The sequence below is a fragment of the Neoarius graeffei genome, chromosome 21 (assembly GCF_027579695.1).
Source record: "Neoarius graeffei isolate fNeoGra1 chromosome 21, fNeoGra1.pri, whole genome shotgun sequence".
Lineage (NCBI taxonomy): Eukaryota > Metazoa > Chordata > Actinopteri > Siluriformes > Ariidae > Neoarius > Neoarius graeffei.
Genome location: NC_083589.1, coordinates 35,245,828 through 35,264,329, shown reverse-complemented (window position 1 = coordinate 35,264,329; position 18,502 = coordinate 35,245,828). Strand labels below are relative to the sequence as shown.

Below are 18,502 nucleotides of genomic sequence, written 5' to 3'. Positions count from 1 at the left end.
CAGGGTCGCAGGCAAGCTGGAGCCTATCCCAGCTGACTACGGGCGAAAGGTGGGGTACACCCTGGACAAGTTGCCAGGTCATCACAGGGCTAACACAGACCACCATTCACACCTATGGTCAATTTAGGCTACGTTTACATTAGACCATATCTGTCTCGTTTTCTTCGCGGATGCACTGTCCGTTTACATTAAACCGCCTGGAAACCCCGAGAAACGGGAATCCGCCAGGGTCCACGTAGTCAATCTAGATCGTGTCTGATCCGGTGCTGTGTAAACATTGAGAATACGCGGATACGCTGTGCTGAGCTTTAGCTGGCGTCTCATTGGACAACGTCACTGTGACATCCACCTTCCTGATTCGCTGGCGTTGGTCATGTGACGCGACTGCTGAAAAACGGCGCGGACTTCCGCCTTGTATCACCTTTCATTAAAGAGTATAAAAGTATGAAAATACTGCAAATACTGCCCATTGTGTAGTTATGATTGTCTTTAGGCTTGCCATCCTTCCACTTGCAAGTAGTAAGTGATATGCGCTGGGATCACACACACAGCGGCTCAGTCCCGAATCGTGGCTTATGCACTTCACTCGCGCGCTCTGTGAGCTGCGCAGGGCCGGAGTGCGCACCCTCCAGAGGGCACTCGCTGTTCAGGGCGGAGTGATCTGGAGCGCAGGATGCCTGCGGAGCCGAGCGTATCCGTGTATTGGCGTTGCTATGTGCACGCGAATCGTGTATTGGTGTTGCTGTGTGCACACTAATCGTTTTAAAAACGTTAATCTGATGATCCGCTGATACGGTCTAATGTAAACATGGGCTTAGAGTCACCAGTTAACCTAACCTGCATGTCTTGGGACTGTGGGGGAAACCGGAGCACCCGGAGGAAACCCACGCGGACACGGGGAGAACATGCAAACTCCACACAGAAAGGCCCTCGCTGGCCACGGGGCTCGAACCCGGACCTTGCTGTGAGGCGACAGCGCTATCCACTACACCACCGTGCCGCCCTGGGCTCAGTTGTTTGGAAGGTAAAGTCGTGTCAGTTTACCATATTCTGCCTTTAAAGAAGCAGTAAGCAGCACATTTTTAGCGTTTTGTGAGAAGTTCATGGGCACATTGGGCGGCTATGAAGTGGTCTCTCCTCTGCACATTTTACTGAAGACTCTTTACGAAACCTCTGTGTTGAGCAGCTTTGGCTATAAGCCCGTATTGAAAGAGGGTGCAGTACCAACAATTAAAGAAAAAGGAAACTACAAGAAAAGGAAAGTATTTTTAGTTATTTTTTTAAAAAGTAAAGTTCAGTTGCACCAGTCTGCCTGGAGGATGAGCCGAGGGTTGTTGCTAAAACCTGGGATGGAACAGGATGTGACGTTATCGCTCGGGCAGTGACCTCCCCGCAGTTGTTGCTAAAACTGGTGACGTTCTGTCCCAGATTTTAGTAATTGCCTGAGCCGAGCAGTAATGGCGGAGTACTCAGTATGGAGAGAATGGATCAGCCGTCTTATAACTAAACTGGATAGTGCTGCTATCTCGCCCTTGCGTGGAAGAAGTGAATGAATGGAGAACTGAACGAACAACTGAAAGTCATTGTTTTGAAACGATCGGCCTTCAAGAAGCGAGAACACAGACAGGTAAGCTCCGACTCTCATTTGGATAAAAAACAAATGAGTCAACAAAAACATGGTGGTTACCTGCATTTAGGTTAATACATGTAACTTGTATTGTGTGTTTAAGTTACCGGTATAAGATTATTTAATTTGCTTCAGAATGTGATTGTCTCAGTTCATCTGATTATTTAATTAGCCTTTTACGTTTTATCAGTGAAAATGCATGCATGTACAAGTATGTTGCATAAGTTATAACACCTATCCTGTTTTAATGAGAGTCAACCCACAATCAATGAAGTCAAATCAGTCTTAGTTGAGCAAGTCACTAACGGTATTTCTTACTTTCACCATAAATTTTTATTTATATAAATTTGGTCTATAGCTGTAAAAGGCCTCGGCCTTAAAACCAGTTCCTGCTGCAATGTCACGCACTCAGGGCTGGCTGGCTCAGCGGGGCAGCTCGAATGCCAACTTTTCAGTCAATTTTGAACTCTTGTATATATATATTTTTTAAATTCCCATTTATGCAGCATACAAGAGTCAAGGGTAGAGATACTATCCACTCAGAAATTTATTTAAAAATAAAGGTTCTGCGTATCTGCTTTAAGTTGCTGAGGGCAGCTGATTGGACCAGAAGGTCCAATGGAATGGGCAGAGCTGTGTGTATAATTTTCTTCCTGCTTCAAGTAAAAACAAAGAGCAGCTATGCATCAGGACAAAAATCATCTTATTTACAGCCACAAATTAATATTTAAGCATTAAAAGGTAACTTCTTGTTGCTATTCAGTCATGTTGGCTGCTTATCTGGAGCTTTGTTGGTAAGAACTTTTAAGTAACTGAACCTTATAGAAATTTTAGTTGATGACACCTGCACTAGAGCAATCCATAAATGGCTGGACTATTAAACTTTATGAAACCACAAAAAAAAAAAAGTGAGAACCAAATTTTATTTTTACTTTTACTCCTCAAGTATCAGCTAACCAGTATTATTCCATCCACATTCACTGGATATGAGCAATTGTGTGCTCTGATTGGCTGCTCTACTACTAGACTATCAGCTCATATATCGTGAGTAGAGAAAAAACAAAATGGCAGAGCATGTTGCTGAACCAACTAAGGACGAAATAAAAACTTTAACCCCCCCCAAAAAAAGCAACAAAATATGGAATAAAAGTATTTGATGTGTTCTTATGCATCTTTATTTTATCTTATCCAGAGCGACGTACAACCTACTTGAAGCAGCCTGGGGAACAGTTGAGGGTCAGGTACCTCGCTCAAGAGCACTTCAGCCATTCCTACTGGTCCAGGGAATCAAACCAGTGACCTTTTGGTCCCAAAGCTGCTTCTCTAACCATTAGGCCATGGTTTCCCCATGGCTGTTTCTTTTAAATACTTGATAACAAGGTGACATATCTAACTTGATGTGCTCTGCCATTTTGTTTTTTTCTTACTCATGGTATATGAGCTGATATCCTAGTAGTAGAGCAGCCAATCAGAGCACGCGATTGCTCATATCCAGTGAATGTGGATAGAATAATTGTTATTCCACGAAATCAAGTTGTACATGGTTTATAGTCAACTCAGTGCTACGTGCCTCATTGGCTATCAGCTCATGTACAACTCGATTTTGTGGAAAAATTGTTAAATGTCCTTCTGTCTCCCACGCTCATTTTCTCACTCTATCCCCCACCATACTCCAACACATACTCAGGATATATCTGGTTAGAATCAAAGATAACAAAAATCCTAGGATATAAAGTATTGTCAACACAGCTGTCATGTACATTTTCATTTCGGTCACCATCAGGTTTGCAGAAACCAGGTTCACCTTGTGTGTACTTCCCAACGATCACACGTGCGAGAAACATTACTCGTGTGCTGTTAACTTCTTGGCTTCGTTTCTTACTGTAACTGTCTGCGTAGGCTGCATGTAGGGCAAAGTATGTACCTAGAAGAAAAATTTATAACTTTTGTAAATCACAACTGAATAATGAATGAGAACAACAATACCAAACCTAACTGACCTTTACCGTAGATATGACCGCATCTTCTTGACTCTGATATTCTGCAGTCAAAATTGTACAAGCAAATATTATGCACATTGTTTTTGCCTGTGCCGTGGAAGAGCATTCGTTCTTCAATGTCTAACTGACCCTTTATCCTCATCAGCTGGGATTTTTTTCTACAGAAAAAGGATGACAGTGACAGAAAATAGATTACCAGTAAAATGTTTCAAAACTCTAGATTGATGCTAAATAACAATACCTGTTTATTAGCTCATCAGTCTAATTGGATGAATTAAGAGCTTGGAATGTACAGCGTGTTTGGTACACCAGGATTTGGATCAACATGGTTCTAAAACAGTACAAAATAATAAAAATGAAGAAACAAGTATGTAAAAACAACTAATATTGTGTCAACCTGCAGTACAGCTCCCAGAGATCAACATTCTGTATTCTGTAGAGAACTTTCAGGGGTTCCTGCAGGAGACCAATTTCTTGCACATATCTCTCCACTTCTTTAAACTCACTTGATTGCCAGTTCAGAGTGAAAGTCTGGGGGAAAAAAAAGGGAGACATTATTGATGAACAGTTTTAAGATTTTTAAAACCTGTATTAAAGCATGTGTTACAAGGACATGACATTTAAATACTGCCATTAGGTAATCAATGGGCAATTTAAAGAGCAATAACCAAAAACATTGCCAAAATATATTTGATTATGGACAGTAATTATTATTGTTGTATGACGGCACAGGTGGCAGATGACAAGTGGTAATATGTATGTAACTGTGGTTCTGTGAATCCAGGATAATCTACAGGGGTGGAATAAATCACCTGGATACCCATCTGGCCTCGTCTTCTTCCGCTTATCCGGGGCCGGGTCGCGGAGGCAGCAGTCTGAGCATGGAAGCCCAAACTTCCCTTTCCCCAGACACCTCAGCCAGCTCCTCGGGAAGAACACTGAGGCGTTCCCAGGCCAGCCAAGAGACATAGTCCCTCCAGCGTGTCCTGAGTCTTTCCCGGGGCCTCCTCCCAGGGGGACATGCCTGGAACACCTCCCCAGGGAGGTGTCCAGGAGGCATCCGAAAGAGGTGCCCGAGCCACCTCAGCTGATTCCTCTCGATGTGGAGGAGCAGCGGCTCTACTCCGAGCTCCTCCCGAGTGACTGTGCTTCTCACCCTAAGGGAGCGCCCAGCCACCCTGTGAAGGAAACTCATTTTGGCCTCTTGTATCCGCAATCTTGTTCTTTCAGGTCATTACCCAAAGCTCATGACCATAGGTGAGAGTCGGAACGCAGATCGACCGGTAAATCAAGCGCTTCACCTTTTGGCTCAGCTCCTTCACCATGACGGCCCGGTAAAGTGACCGCATCACTGCGGAGGCCGCACCGATCCGCCTGTCAATCTCACGCTCTATCCTTCCCTCACTCGTGAATAAGATCCCGAGATACTTAAACTCCTCCACTTGAGGCAGGACTTCTCCACCAACCTGGAGAGGGCAAGCCACCTTTTTCCAGTCGAGAACCATGGCCTCGGACTTGGAGGTACTGATTCTCATCCCAGCCGCTTCACACTCGACTGCAAACCGCCCCAGTACATGCTGAAGGTCCTGGTTTGAAGAAGCCAACAGGACATCATCATCATCATCTGCAAAAAGCAGAGATGAAATCCTGTGGTTCCCAAACAGGATTCCTTTCGGCCCCTGGCTGCGCCTAGAAATTCTGTCCATAAAGATCATGAACAGAACCGGTGACAAAGGGCAGCCCTGCCGGAGTCCAACATGCATTGGGAACAGGTCTGACTTACTGCCGGCAATGCGAACCAGACTCCTGCTCCGTTCATACAGGGACCGGACAGCCCTTAGCAAAGAGCCCCAAACCCCATACTCCCGAAGCACCCCCCCACAGAATACCATGAGGGACACGGTCAAATGCCTTCTCCAGATCCACAAAGCACATGTGGACTGGTTGGGCAAACTCCCATGAACCCTTGAGCACCCTATGAAGGGTATAGAGCTCATCCAGTGTTCCGCGACCAGGACGAAAACCGCATTGTTCCTCCTGGATCCGAGGTTCGACTACTGGCCGAATTCTCCTCTCCAGTACCCTGGAGTAAACCCTATCTGGTCATGTACCTATTTATACCAAGCCTGCCATCTCTGTGCTCTAGTGTTTATGGTTATGACTTTTCTAGATTCTGGCTTACATCTTTCTTTCTTAGCCAAGTAATCTCGGCTGACTTTTTCCTGTTTGGTGACTCAGCCTGTGATTCATGTTTTGACTCGTTTGCACTGTGAATAAGGTGGGGTTTACATTAGACCGTATCAGCGGATCATCAGATTAACATTTTTAAAACGATTAGTGTGCACACAGCAACACCAATACACGATTCGCGTGCACACAGCAACACCAATACACGGCTCCGCAGGCATCCTGCGCTCCAAATCACTCCGCCCTGAACAGCGAGTGCCCTCTGGAGGGTGCGCACTCTGGCCCTGCGCAGCTCACAGAGCGCGCGAGTGGAGCACACGAGCTGTGATTCGGGACTGAGCCGCTGTGTGTGTGATCCCAGCGCATATCACTTACCACTTGCAAGTGGAAGGATGGCAAGCCTAAAGACAATCATAACTACACAATGGGCAGTATTTGCATCAGTATTTGCAGTATTTTCATACTTGTATACTCTTTAATGAAAGGTGATACAAGGCGGAAGTCCGCGCCGTTTTTCAGCAGTCGCGTCACATGACCAACACCAGCGAATCAGGAAGGTGGATGTCACAGTGACGTTGTCCAATGATGACGCCAGCTAGAGCTCAGCACAGCGTATCCGCGTATTCTCAATGTTTACACAGCACCGGATCAGACACGATCTGGATTGAATACGTGGATGCTGGCGGATTCCCGTTTCCCGGCGTTTCCAGGCGTTTTAATGTAAACGGACAGTGCATCCGCGAAGAAAACGAGACAGATACGGTCTAATGTAAACTTGGCCTAAAACTCACTGAAATGCATTTGCATTCACCTCCAGACCTTGAGCCAACATGCAGCTTATTTGCATTTGGCAATCCCCACAAAACTCCATTCAAGACAAAGCTCACACCGTAAAAAATGGACAAAAGGCAGAAATAGCCATTCTTAAAGACAAGTGAAAAAGTTATTTTTTACTTGCATCTCATCTATGTCAATAAAAAATAATTTAACAGTCTGTGGGTGGTAAAAAAGAGCAACTGGACTTCCTTGAAGATTCTTGAAGAGGTTTCACCTCTCATCCGAAAGGCTTCTTCAGTTCTGTCTGACTAATAGGGAGTATCAGCTATTTATCCTCTCATGGATGAAACGCAAACCTAAGGTGTCGTTGAGTCATCCTGTTGGTGTGGGTCACTGGGGGCTGGGTGTGAACGGCCTAGAGAGTCGTTGGGGTGATCAATGGGTTGTTGGTTCTTTCTGTCCTCCTGTGAGTCACTGAAAACAGCTGGGTTTTGGTGTGCATTCAGTTGTCTGGGAAGCGAGCCAAGGACTGCATTGTACATGGCTGATAAATGGTGTCTTAGACCACCACCTCTGTTCAGTAAATGTTTTGGAATGGCCAAGTCAAAGTCCTGACCTTAATCCAATCGAAATGTTGTGGAAGGACCTGAAGCGAGCAGTTCATGTGAGGAAACCCACCAACATCCCAGAGTTGAAGCTGTTCTGTACGGAGGAATGGGCTAAAATTCCTCCAAGCCGGTATGCAGGACTGATCAACAGTTACCGGAAACGTTTAGTTGCAGTTATTGCTGCAGAAGGGGGTCACACCAGATACTGAAAGCAAAGGTTCACATTTTGCCACTCACAGATATGTAATATTGGATCATTTTCCTCAATAAATAAATGAGCAAGTATAATATTTTTGTCTCATTTGTTTAACTGGGTTCTCTTTATCTACTTTTAGGACTTATGTGAAAATCTGATGATGTTTTAGGCCATATTTATGCAGATATATAGAAAATTCTAAAGGGTTCACAAACTTTCAAGCACCAGTGTAGCTTCTCATTTCTTAAACAAACATGTCGGAACATTACTGGAATTAGGTTAAGAACTGTCCAGTGCATTATTAAAACCTGGAAGGATAGTGGTGAACAGTCAACTTCACAAAAGAAATGTGGTGGGAAAAAAATCTTGACTGACCATGTTCGGAGATCATTTAAGTGCTTGGTGAAGTCGAATTGTAAAAAACTGGCAGTAGAACTCACTCGCATGTTTAATACCGAAAAGAGCATTTCCACACTCACAATGCGACGAGAACTCACAGAATTGGGACGAAACAGCTGCGTGTCCATAAGAAATCCACTTGTTAGTGAAACTAATCAGAAGAAAAGGCTTCCGTTTGTTAGGGAGCATAAAAGATTGGCCTCTGGAGCAATGGAAAAAGGTCATGTGGTCAGAAGAGTCCAGATTTACTCTTCCTGAGTGATGGGCATGTCAGGGTAAGGAGTGATGAACCCATCATGCATAGTGGCCATTGTACAAGCCTCTGGGGGCAGTGTGATGATCTGGGTTGCTTCAGTTAGACAAGTCGAGACTCAGTAATGTGTTATGGGGCAATAAAATTAAGTCAACTGAACACCTGAATGTACTAAATGACCAGGTTATCACATCAATGGACCTTTTCTTCCCTGATGGCATGGGCATAAAATTATGACTCAAATAGTGAGAGAGTGGTTCAGGGAGTATGAGAATTCATTTCCACACATGAACTGGCCACCAGAGTCCTGACCTTGACCTTGTTGAAAGTTTTTGGGATGCCAGAGAAGACTTTATGGAGTGACTTGACTCTCCATTCGTCAATACAAGATCTTGGCGTGCAAAAAAAAAAAGCAACTCTGGATGGAAATAAATACAACCCCGATTCCAAAAAAGTTGGGACAAAGTACAAATTGTAAATTAAAACGGAATGCAATGATGTGGAAGTTTCAAAATTCCATATTTTATTCAGAATAGAACACAGATGACAAATCAAATGTTTAAACTGAGAAAATGTATCATTTAAAGAGAAAAATTAGGTGATTTTAAATTTCATGACAACAACACATCTCAAAAAAGTTGGGACAAGGCCATGTTTACCACTGTGAGACATCCCCTTTTCTCTTAACAACAGTCTGTAAATGTCTGGGAACTGAGGAGACAAGTTGCTCAAGTTTAGGGATAGGAATGTCAACCCATTCTTGTCTAATGTAGGATTCTAGTTGCTGAACTGTCTTGGGTCTTTTTTGTCGTATCTTCCATTTTATGATGTGCCAAATATTTTCTATGGGTGAAAGATCTGGACTGCAGGCTGGCCAGTTCAGTACCCGGACCCTTCTTCTACGCAGCCATGATGCTGTAATTGATGCAGTATGTGGTTTGGCATTGTCATGCTGGAAAATGCAAGGTCTTCCCTGAAAGAGATGTTGTCTGGATGGGAGCATATGTTGCTCTAGAACCTGGATATACCTTTCAGCATTGATGGTGTCTTTCCAGATGTGTAAGCTGCCCATGCCACCTGCACTAATGCAACCCCATACCATCAGAGATGCAGGCTTCTGAACTGAGCGCTGATAACAACTTGGGTCGTCCTTCTCCTCTTTAGTCCGAATGACACGGCATCCCTGATTTCCATAAAGAACTTCAAATTTTGATTCATCTGACCACAGAACAGTTTTCCACTTTGCCACAGTCCATTTTAAATGAGCCTTGGCCCAGAGAAGATGTCTGCGCTTCTGGATCATGTTTAGATACGGCTTCTTCTTGGAACTATAGAGTTTTAGCTGGCAACAGCGGATGGCACGGTGAATTGTGTTCACAGATAATGTTCTCTGGAAATATTCCTGAGCCCATTTTGTGATTTCCAATACAGAAGCATGCCTGTATGTGATGCAGTGGCGTCTAAGGGCCCGAAGATCACGGGCACCCAGTATGGTTTTCCGGCCTTGACCCTTATGCACAGAGATTCTTCCAGATTTTCTGAATCTTTTGATGATATTATGCACTGTAGATGATGATATGTTCAAACTCTTTGCAATTTTACACCGTCGAACTCCTTTCTGATATTGCTCCACTATTTGTCGGTGCAGAATTAGGGGGATTGGTGATCCTCTTCCCATCTTTACTTCTGAGAGACGCTGCCACTCCAAGATGCTCTTTTTATACCCAGTCATGTTAATGACCTATTGCCAATTGACATAATGAGTTGCAATTTGGTCCTCCAGCTGTTCCTTTTTTGTACCTTTAATTTTTCCAGTCTCTCATTGCCCCTGTCCCAACTTTTTTGAGATGTGTTGCTGTCATGAAATTTCAAAATGTCTCACTTTCGACATTTGATATGTTGTCTATGTTCTATTGTGAATACAATATCAGGTTTTGAGATTTGTAAATTATTGCATTCCGTTTTTATTTACAATTTGTACTTTGTCCCAACTTTTTTGGAATCGGGGTTGTAGGATGTTGCATAAGGTTGCCGAAACAACGCCACAATGAATATGCGCCATGATTAAAGCTAAAGGCGGTCCAACAAAATATTAGCATGTGCAACAGTTTTTTTTCACTGGGCAGTACTTGACAGTGTAATCTGTAATTTATCACAATGTATGTGATTTAAATCTAATCAATCAAGGTTTATATTAGTTAGTCTTCTTAATATAAATTTTCACACACTTCGGTCACAAGTAGGACATGGATGTTTTTCCAAGATTACAGATTTTCATAAATACCAAATTTCTTGTGTAAATGCTCCTACGGACGATTGACAAATGAGTCCGTTCATATCAAACTTGATAAATGAGGAACAATGTAACAATTACTAAAAATGTACAGTTTGCTTTTCCATCCTAAGCTGTACCTTGAAAGGTGTTTTAGGGTCCATGTTCTCCCAGTGAGCAGGCACAGGTGGCACCTGGTTTGCACATTTGCATCTGTTTCAGTAGACAAACAGGAGTTTCACTTTCATTTCACGAGAAGCATTACAGATGAGAATACATGGATAAGGAAATAAAAGTAGGTCATGACTTCACTAAAAGCAAGTTTACACAGACCTGATAACATGCTCAGTGAATGAAGAGCGTTTTAATTTTTGAGTCTGCCCTGTCCTTAGGTTGGTCCTCAGGTACCCTAAGTTTGGTAAATTTAAAATTGTATTTATATCATGAAAAAAAAGGCATTTCTAATTTGACAAAATACTCAAAAAAGTCACAATTTTAATTTATTCTTAAATACACTTATGGTACAAGTTATCATCAGTATAATTTAACAGGATCTTTTAAATATCAACCTGAAAAATGACATTACCATGAAAATCAATTTTGAAGTTTCCTCCTGCTGTGCTAAGGTTAGTAATTCCATAAGGGTTTTTAAAGTAAAGCATTTCCAGTTCTGAGCTGCTGATGGAGTTCACTGGATCGTCCTGTTAAGAAAAACTTGCTTTATGAAAGCAGGTAGGAAAGAGTTTTGGAATAGTAATGAAAGGAAAGATGATACCTCAGTTCTGTGCCAAATGCCACACTCTGCTTGATAGAACCAGTACCAAGGATGGTCAGAAGTATTCATCGGTTCATTGTCCTCATCATCTCCTCCCCAACCAGCAAACATGATGGCAATTAAATACAAATAAAGTCCCAGGATAATATAGGTGTCACTCTAAAGTATTGCTGCAGTTAGACCAGGTAAAGGTGGCACAGATAAAGAAGAAAGCAAGAAAGACACTGGACTGACATCACTGATGGGAGGGAACATTTATTGCAGACATCACCTGTTTTTTTTTCCAGCCTAACCTCAGTCATTGCAACAGAGGTTATGGTTTCCCTTAACTATTAACTTTCTATATATAAAACACATTCATAGTTAGAGTTCATAGTCTGCAGTTTATATATGTAACATGAACACACATAGAAATAAGACAACAGATTGCGCTACTATACAAATATATACACTTAACTCCAGAATTATTGGCAGCCTTTCTCTCTACTGGAGAGAGAAAAAAAAAATCATTTAAAAAATTTAAATGTGGGGGGGGGGAAATCCACTCACATTCTCATACATATTTCTGTTTGTGGCAAAATTATTGACACCCCTAAACAATATTTAGCATAGTTAAATTAAAAACAAGTTTATTTTCCACCTTTGCTGTCAGCCTCTTGGAACATCATTGTTGCTTGTAATGTCCTGTCGATCTGGGGAGTAATTGTTAAAATGTAAAATTCTTTTGTCATCCATCACTGTAGGAAAAAACAACGAGCTTTCAGCATGGCTGACTTGCCCTAGTTAGGTAATACACTGTCAGACATAGGGGTACATTAGGAGTCCATTTCCGTCCCCCAAAGTATAGTCTCCAGTAATGTCCTCCCTAGGGCTCATTATTAGACCTCAATGATAACATTGTGCCCCTTTTTAGGGATAAAAATGTACATACATGTTCCCAATCAGTATATAAAGGGTATAAATAAGTACCTTAGAGGGTACTGCCCCAGTGACAAGTCATTGTACCTCTAAAGGTATAATAACGCAGTTTATTTTCTGAGAGTGGAAGACAGAAAGCAGTCAAGAGTAAAGAGACTTAAACACTGCTACAAATTGATACACAATGGAAAAAAAAAAAAGTGATGACCGAGGCAAAGAACAATCCAAAGATCAATTGTAGATTCAGTTTAGAGGTGAAATACTCAAGCCCAGCAGGCCTAATACAGTAAGCAGTCTCATCAAAATAAGCTAATGAACTGGGGGTGTCTTTATAACATGAACAAATTTTGTTTTCAAAGAAAAATTGTTCCATTGTCAAAACTGATCTTTAGCATAGTATACTTTAGTGAATTCAAAAACCACTTTAATAAATACAGGAAATGTTATCAGTTTATAATAGATACTTTTTCCTACAAATGTCCTACTTCTGCTGTAAAAGGCTAACGGTCATAGGCAACGGTTTAATTTTATGCACATTTGAAACTTTATATGTTAAAAAAAAAAACTCTGTAATTTTCTTCTGGTCCCAAGAAGTATTGTTAATAAGTAATAATTAAAATAAGTTAGCGCGGATCGCAGCAAATTTCTGTTCGGCTATTTCCGTGACCACTCGGTGCGTGACGTCATTTAAGACAAACAAACCACTTGAGTTGAGTCTACTTCCGTTTACTTATATTGCTGTTCGGCTTGAGTGCAGATGTGCGTTCAGGAATTTCCAAAGAAAAACCATGCCTTATTGTTGTGCAGTGAACTGTAATAACGGGACCGATTCAGGAAGAAGTTTTTACCTTTGTCCGAGAGAGGAGAAGAGGTAGAGAGAGTGGATTGGCTTTTTCCGGAAGAGGAGAAGAGATGGAGTGAGTGGGTTGGCTTTTTCTGAAAAAGGAGAAGAGGCGGAGTGAGTGGGTTGTGCACGTGAAGCCAGACGGTTGGTTTTTTCCGGAAGAGGAGAGGGTGGATTGTGCGCGTGAAACAAAATCAAGCAGTCAAAGAAGAAACGGAGCAGCAACGCTCATGCAAAAAGGAGAAGATTGGAGGTAAACATTTTTACTTTTGCTTGCAATTGACAAGCCAAGAATCCTGAGGGATCCTGTACAATCACTGTGGAAATGAGACAAAGGGATATTTTCTCGCTTAGAGTAGGCTATAAATAGTATAATGCCGCTGATGGCAGGCTAATGTGGCCTACCGGCGCACTGTCAAGTAATCATTCCCTATATCCACTAGGGAGGGCGATTTAATTATTCTTCAAAAGGGCTCTTATTTAGTATTACGACAAAAGTAAGAAGAAGAGGGCGTGAGTCTTGTTGAGGTCCGGGGTCACCGCGATCAGAGTCGGCTGAGTCACTGTCTGATTCCGAGGCCGCACGGTCAAACCAGTGAGTCACATTCCTCGGTTGCTTCGCAACGGCCATAGGTTCATACATGTATGGTTTCACCTCTCGATATTCAATTTGGAGAGTTCCTACTTCAAAATTGCTATCACTTTCAGACATTTTACACAACCTCTCATGACCACAGTCCATACACGTGTGCTCGGTTCGCAAGTAAACACAGAGCTGCTCCCAGTCTGTTTGCCTTGAATGACGTCACGACGACGGTCCCCTGGCGGTGAAAGTGCGCATAAGTGAGATGTAAACAAACCTTCGGAAATTGGGCAAAACAGTATATTTTAACCGTTTTATTCAATTTTAGGGTGCAAATTAGACACTAAGAAGATTGAATTCGCTTTTTGGGTCGTTCTTCTAGACAAAGTTGATATTCTATGTTTCACCTCTGACCGTTGCCTATAACCTTTAAAGACATGAACTAATTAAAGTTAAAGTCTTTCTTGAGATTATAACAGAATGTGCAAATTATTGTAGGATATAAAATCCATTTGTAGTATACAGATTTGTATTAAAATTTCTAGGTCAGAACTGAAGATGTAATTCATGGATAAATCAGAGAATGCAGTTATATATCCTTTAAGAATGCCTTTGACCAAAGAAGAACATACTGAAATCACTCTCATGGCTACAGCACAAAGATCATTTAAAGGAACGCATTCGATAAGTCAGAGAGATGACTGTGTGTGTGTGTATGCGCTTACAAAGAAATGGCAATCATGTAGAGGATGCTTTGAAAAATACACTTACATTTTGCTTAAAAAGTGTTAATTTCTCTGATGTGTGGAGACTTTTGAGACACGCTGTATACAGTGGGGCAAAAAAGTATTTAGTCAGTCACCAATTGTGCAAGTTCTCCCACTTAAAAAGATGAGAGAGGCCTGTAATTTTCATCATAGGTATACCTCAACTATGAGAGACAAAATGAGAAAAAAAAAATCCAGAAAATAACATTGTCTGATTTTTAAAGAATTTATTTGCAAATTATAGTGGAAAATAAGTATTTGGTCAATAACAAAAGTTCATCTCAATACTTTGTTATATACCCTTTGTTGGCAATGACAGAGGTCAAACGTTTTCTGCAAGTCTTCACAAGGTTTTCACACACTGTTGCTGGTATATTGGCCCATTCCTCCATGCAGATCTCCTCTAGAGCAGTGATGTTTTGGGGCTGTCACTGGGCAACACGGACTTTCAACTCCCTCCAAAGCTTTTCTATGGGGTTGAGATCTGGAGACTGGCTAGGCCACTCCAGGACCTTGAAATGCTTCTTACGAAGCCACTCCTTCGTTGCCCGGGCGGTGTGTTTGGGATCATTGTCTTGCTGAAAGACCCAGCCATGTTTCATCTTCAATGCCCTTGCTGATGGAAGGAGGTTTTCACTCAAAATCTCACGATACATGGTCCCATTCATTCTTTCCTTTACACGGATCAGTCGTCCTGGTCCCTTTGCAGAAAAAAAGCCCCAAAGCATGATGTTTCCACCCCATGCTTCACAGTAGGTATGGTGTTCTTTGGATGCAACTCAGCATTCTTTCTCCTCCAAACACGACAAGTTGAGTTTTTACCAAAAAGTTCTATTTTGGTTTCATCTGACCATATGACATTCTCCCAATCCTCTTCTGGATCATCCCAATGCTCTCTAGCAAACTTCAGATGGGCCTGGACACGTCTGGCACTGCAGGATTTGAGTCCCTGGTGGCGTAGTGTGTTACTGATGGTAGCCTTTGTTACTTTGGTCCCAGCTCTCTGCAGGTCATTCACTAGGTCCCCCCCGTGTGGTTCTGGGATTTTTGCTCACCGTTCTTGTGATCATTTTGACCCCACGGGGTGAGATCTTGCGTGGAGCCCCAGATCGAGGGAGATTATCAGTGGTCTTGTATGTCTTCCATTTTCTAATAATTGCTCCCACAGTTGATTTCTTCACACCAAGCTGCTTACCCATTGCAGATTCAGTCTTCCCAGCCTGGTGCAGGTCTACAATTTTGTTTCTGGTGTCCTTTGACAGCTCTTTGGTCTTGGCCATAGTGGAGTTTGGAGTGTGACTGTTGGAGGTTGTGGACAGGTGTCTTTTATACTGATAACGAGTTCAAACAGGTGCCATCAATACAGGTAACGAGTGGAGGACAGAGGAGCCTCTTAAAGAAGTTACAGGTCTGTGAGAGCCAGAAATCTTGCTTGTTTGTAGGTGACCAAATACTTATTTTACCGAGGAATTTACCAATTAATTAATTAAAAATCCTAAAATGTGATTTCCTGGATTCTTTCCCCCCATTCTGTCTCTCATAGTTGAAGTGTACCTACTGTATGATGAAAATTACAGGCCTCTCATCTTTTTAAGTGGGAGAACTTGCACAATTGGTGGCTGACTAAATACTTTTCTGCCCCACTGTATGTCAAAGGTGCCAATAATTTTCAAACCACTTTTGCACAGAAAAAAAAGCACTACTTTTCATGTTTAAAAGAAATACGTCAAAAATAATGTACTAATTTCACATTATTATTCAACTACTTTTGCACATTTGGAGGAAAGGTGCCAATAATTCTGTTGCTGAACGCACAGACTATACAGTTATTACATTTATAGACACCATGCAAACTTCAAATGGGCCTGGACACGTCTGGCACTGCAGGATTTGAGTCCCTGGTGGCGTAGTGTGTTACTGATGGTAGCCTTTGTTACTTTGGTCCCAGCTCTCTGCAGGTCATTCACTAGGTCCCCCCCGTGTGGTTCTGGGATTTTTGCTCACCGTTCTTGTGATCATTTTGACCCCACGGGGTGAGATCTTGCGTGGAGCCCCAGATCGAGGGAGATTATCAGTGGTCTTGTATGTCTTCCATTTTCTAATAATTGCTCCCACAGTTGATTTCTTCACACCAAGCTGCTTACCCATTGCAGATTCAGTCTTCCCAGCCTGGTGCAGGTCTACAATTTTGTTTCTGGTGTCCTTTGACAGCTCTTTGGTCTTGGCCATAGTGGAGTTTGGAGTGTGACTGTTGGAGGTTGTGGACAGGTGTCTTTTATACTGATAACGAGTTCAAACAGGTGCCATCAATACAGGTAACGAGTGGAGGACAGAGGAGCCTCTTAAAGAAGTTACAGGTCTGTGAGAGCCAGAAATCTTGCTTGTTTGTAGGTGACCAAATACTTATTTTACCGAGGAATTTACCAATTAATTAATTAAAAATCCTAAAATGTGATTTCCTGGATTCTTTCCCCCCATTCTGTCTCTCATAGTTGAAGTGTACCTACTGTATGATGAAAATTACAGGCCTCTCATCTTTTTAAGTGGGAGAACTTGCACAATTGGTGGCTGACTAAATACTTTTCTGCCCCACTGTATGTCAAAGGTGCCAATAATTTTCAAACCACTTTTGCACAGAAAAAAAAGCACTACTTTTCATGTTTAAAAGAAATACGTCAAAAATAATGTACTAATTTCACATTATTATTCAACTACTTTTGCACATTTGGAGGAAAGGTGCCAATAATTCTGTTGCTGAACGCACAGACTATACAGTTATTACATTTATAGACACCATGCGGTTTTGTGTTCTGTAATATCTGTGTAACCACATTCAAGAACCTCTCCACGTACACTAAAACAAATTTTCTATTTTGTTCACTTGGCAAATCTTTTTCTGCAAAGTGACAGCCAAATGAGGACCAAGCCAATGCAAATACAGAACTAAGCAAAAGCAAAGGGGAGTCCCATATACGATTCGTACATTGGGGGAGTGCCTGTTAGAGAGCGCACTTGTCCTGGGCCATCGGCATAGTGAGGTAGGGTGGCCAGTTCCTTTCCTCGCCGCCTTTAACTTCCCCAGTGTTTCCACCAGGTCCCCATTCACTGCTGGGTGGACAGGGAGCGAGCCCCAGATCCCCGTCGAGCCGAGGCTCGAACCAGGGACCATTCGCTTAGTGGTCAAGCGCTCTAACCACTTGGCCACCTGCGCTCCACAGAACTAAGCAGCTGAAGGTGAAAAGGTCCTGTTTAGGGGCCCTGCAGAGGCTTTCTGGGAGTCACTGGATATGAACTCACAACCTTCTGGTGACGAACACAAAACCATAACCACTGAGTTTCAGATAGCTCAGAGCTAGTTCATACATCTGACAAGTGGTTAGTAAAGCAGAGTAGCTGCTAAAGGAGATTGGCTGTAGACAATTCTGGTCAAATGGACTCTTTACTACAATGTACACTTCAGTGGGTTTCTCTGCTCTAATACATGACTTAACTCATTAGCCCATTAACAAGATCTTCATGCAGTTAAAATCAATGTGGAAAACCAATGAAACAGGTTATTGCTGTTATAATAATAACTTCCACTCTTCCCGGAAGGCTTCTCAGTAGAATTTGGAGCATGGGTGTGGGGATTTGCCCATTCAACCACATTAAGTGAAATCAGGCACTGATATCAGGCAAGGGGCACTGTCATGCTGGAAAAGGTTTGGGTCCCTTACTTTCACTGGAAAGAAACTAATACAACAGCATAAAAAGATATTCGAAAGAATCGTGTGCTTCTAACTTTAGGAGAAGACCCACATATGGGTGTGACGGTCAGGTGTCAACAACCTTTTGGCCATATATTGTATATACATAGTTAACATCAGTAAACTATATTAGGGATTGAAATGAAAATTTTCAGCCAAAAAATGTCTTGCTTTGCTCTACTGTATCAGTCAGAGCAGGTACCTTCAAACAATTTGAGCAGCAGATCAACCATTTCATGGTTTCTTGTACATTAGAGGGGTGATTTATAAAAACACTATACCGAAAATGTACTGTAGTAAGGTTTTTTTTTTATTTTTAATGTTTACTGCCAACCAGTATGAGTGGGCCTTAAATGAGGTTAACAAAAATGTGCAGAATTGCATGACATGAGGTATAATTATGGTGAGGTAGATGAAATCGACAAATTAAACCAAATTGTAAAGAAACCAGAGCTGCACAATAATCATTTAACTTGTGGTCACAATTTTTGTTTTTTTTGTTGAAAGATAATTGACAGTGATATTAGAGAGCTTAACTAAAGCAGCATTT

The 18,502-nt window shown here is 42.1% G+C and overlaps 1 protein-coding gene across 2 annotated transcripts; it reads right to left on the bottom strand.

The window, feature by feature from the left end:
* Window positions 1–1,827: 1,827 nt before the first annotated feature.
* Window positions 1,828–11,287, bottom strand: LOC132870072 (protein mono-ADP-ribosyltransferase PARP11-like). Of its 2 annotated transcripts, XM_060903616.1 has the most exons (8): window positions 11,095–11,287; window positions 10,906–11,020; window positions 10,653–10,728; window positions 10,460–10,532; window positions 4,025–4,158; window positions 3,628–3,785; window positions 3,432–3,551; window positions 1,828–2,280 (listed from the first exon to the last, which is right to left on the bottom strand). In XM_060903616.1, the coding sequence occupies exons 1-8, from the start codon at window positions 11,203–11,205 to the stop codon at window positions 2,207–2,209; spliced, it is 861 nt and encodes a 286-aa protein (XP_060759599.1). In that variant the 5' UTR covers window positions 11,206–11,287; the 3' UTR covers window positions 1,828–2,206. The 2 variants fall into 2 exon arrangements, with proteins under 2 accessions (XP_060759599.1, XP_060759598.1); XM_060903615.1 differs by lacking the exon at window positions 1,828–2,280 and having other exon boundaries at window positions 3,136–3,551.
* Between the last annotated feature and the right edge of the window lie 7,215 nt (window positions 11,288–18,502).

Bases quoted from the DNA above. Each gene is read 5' to 3' on its own strand.
- LOC132870072 (XM_060903615.1), bottom strand. From the start codon at position 11,205: ATGTTTGCTGGTTGGGGAGGAGATGATGAGGACAATGAACCGATGAAT. The intron at 11,021-11,094 runs GTATCATCTTTC...TTTTCTTAACAG, and splicing joins GCATTTGGCACAGAACTGAG to GACGATCCAGTGAACTCCAT. The intron at 3,552-3,627 runs GTCAGTTAGGTT...TTTTTCTTCTAG, and splicing joins CGGTCATATCTACGGTAAAG to GTACATACTTTGCCCTACAT.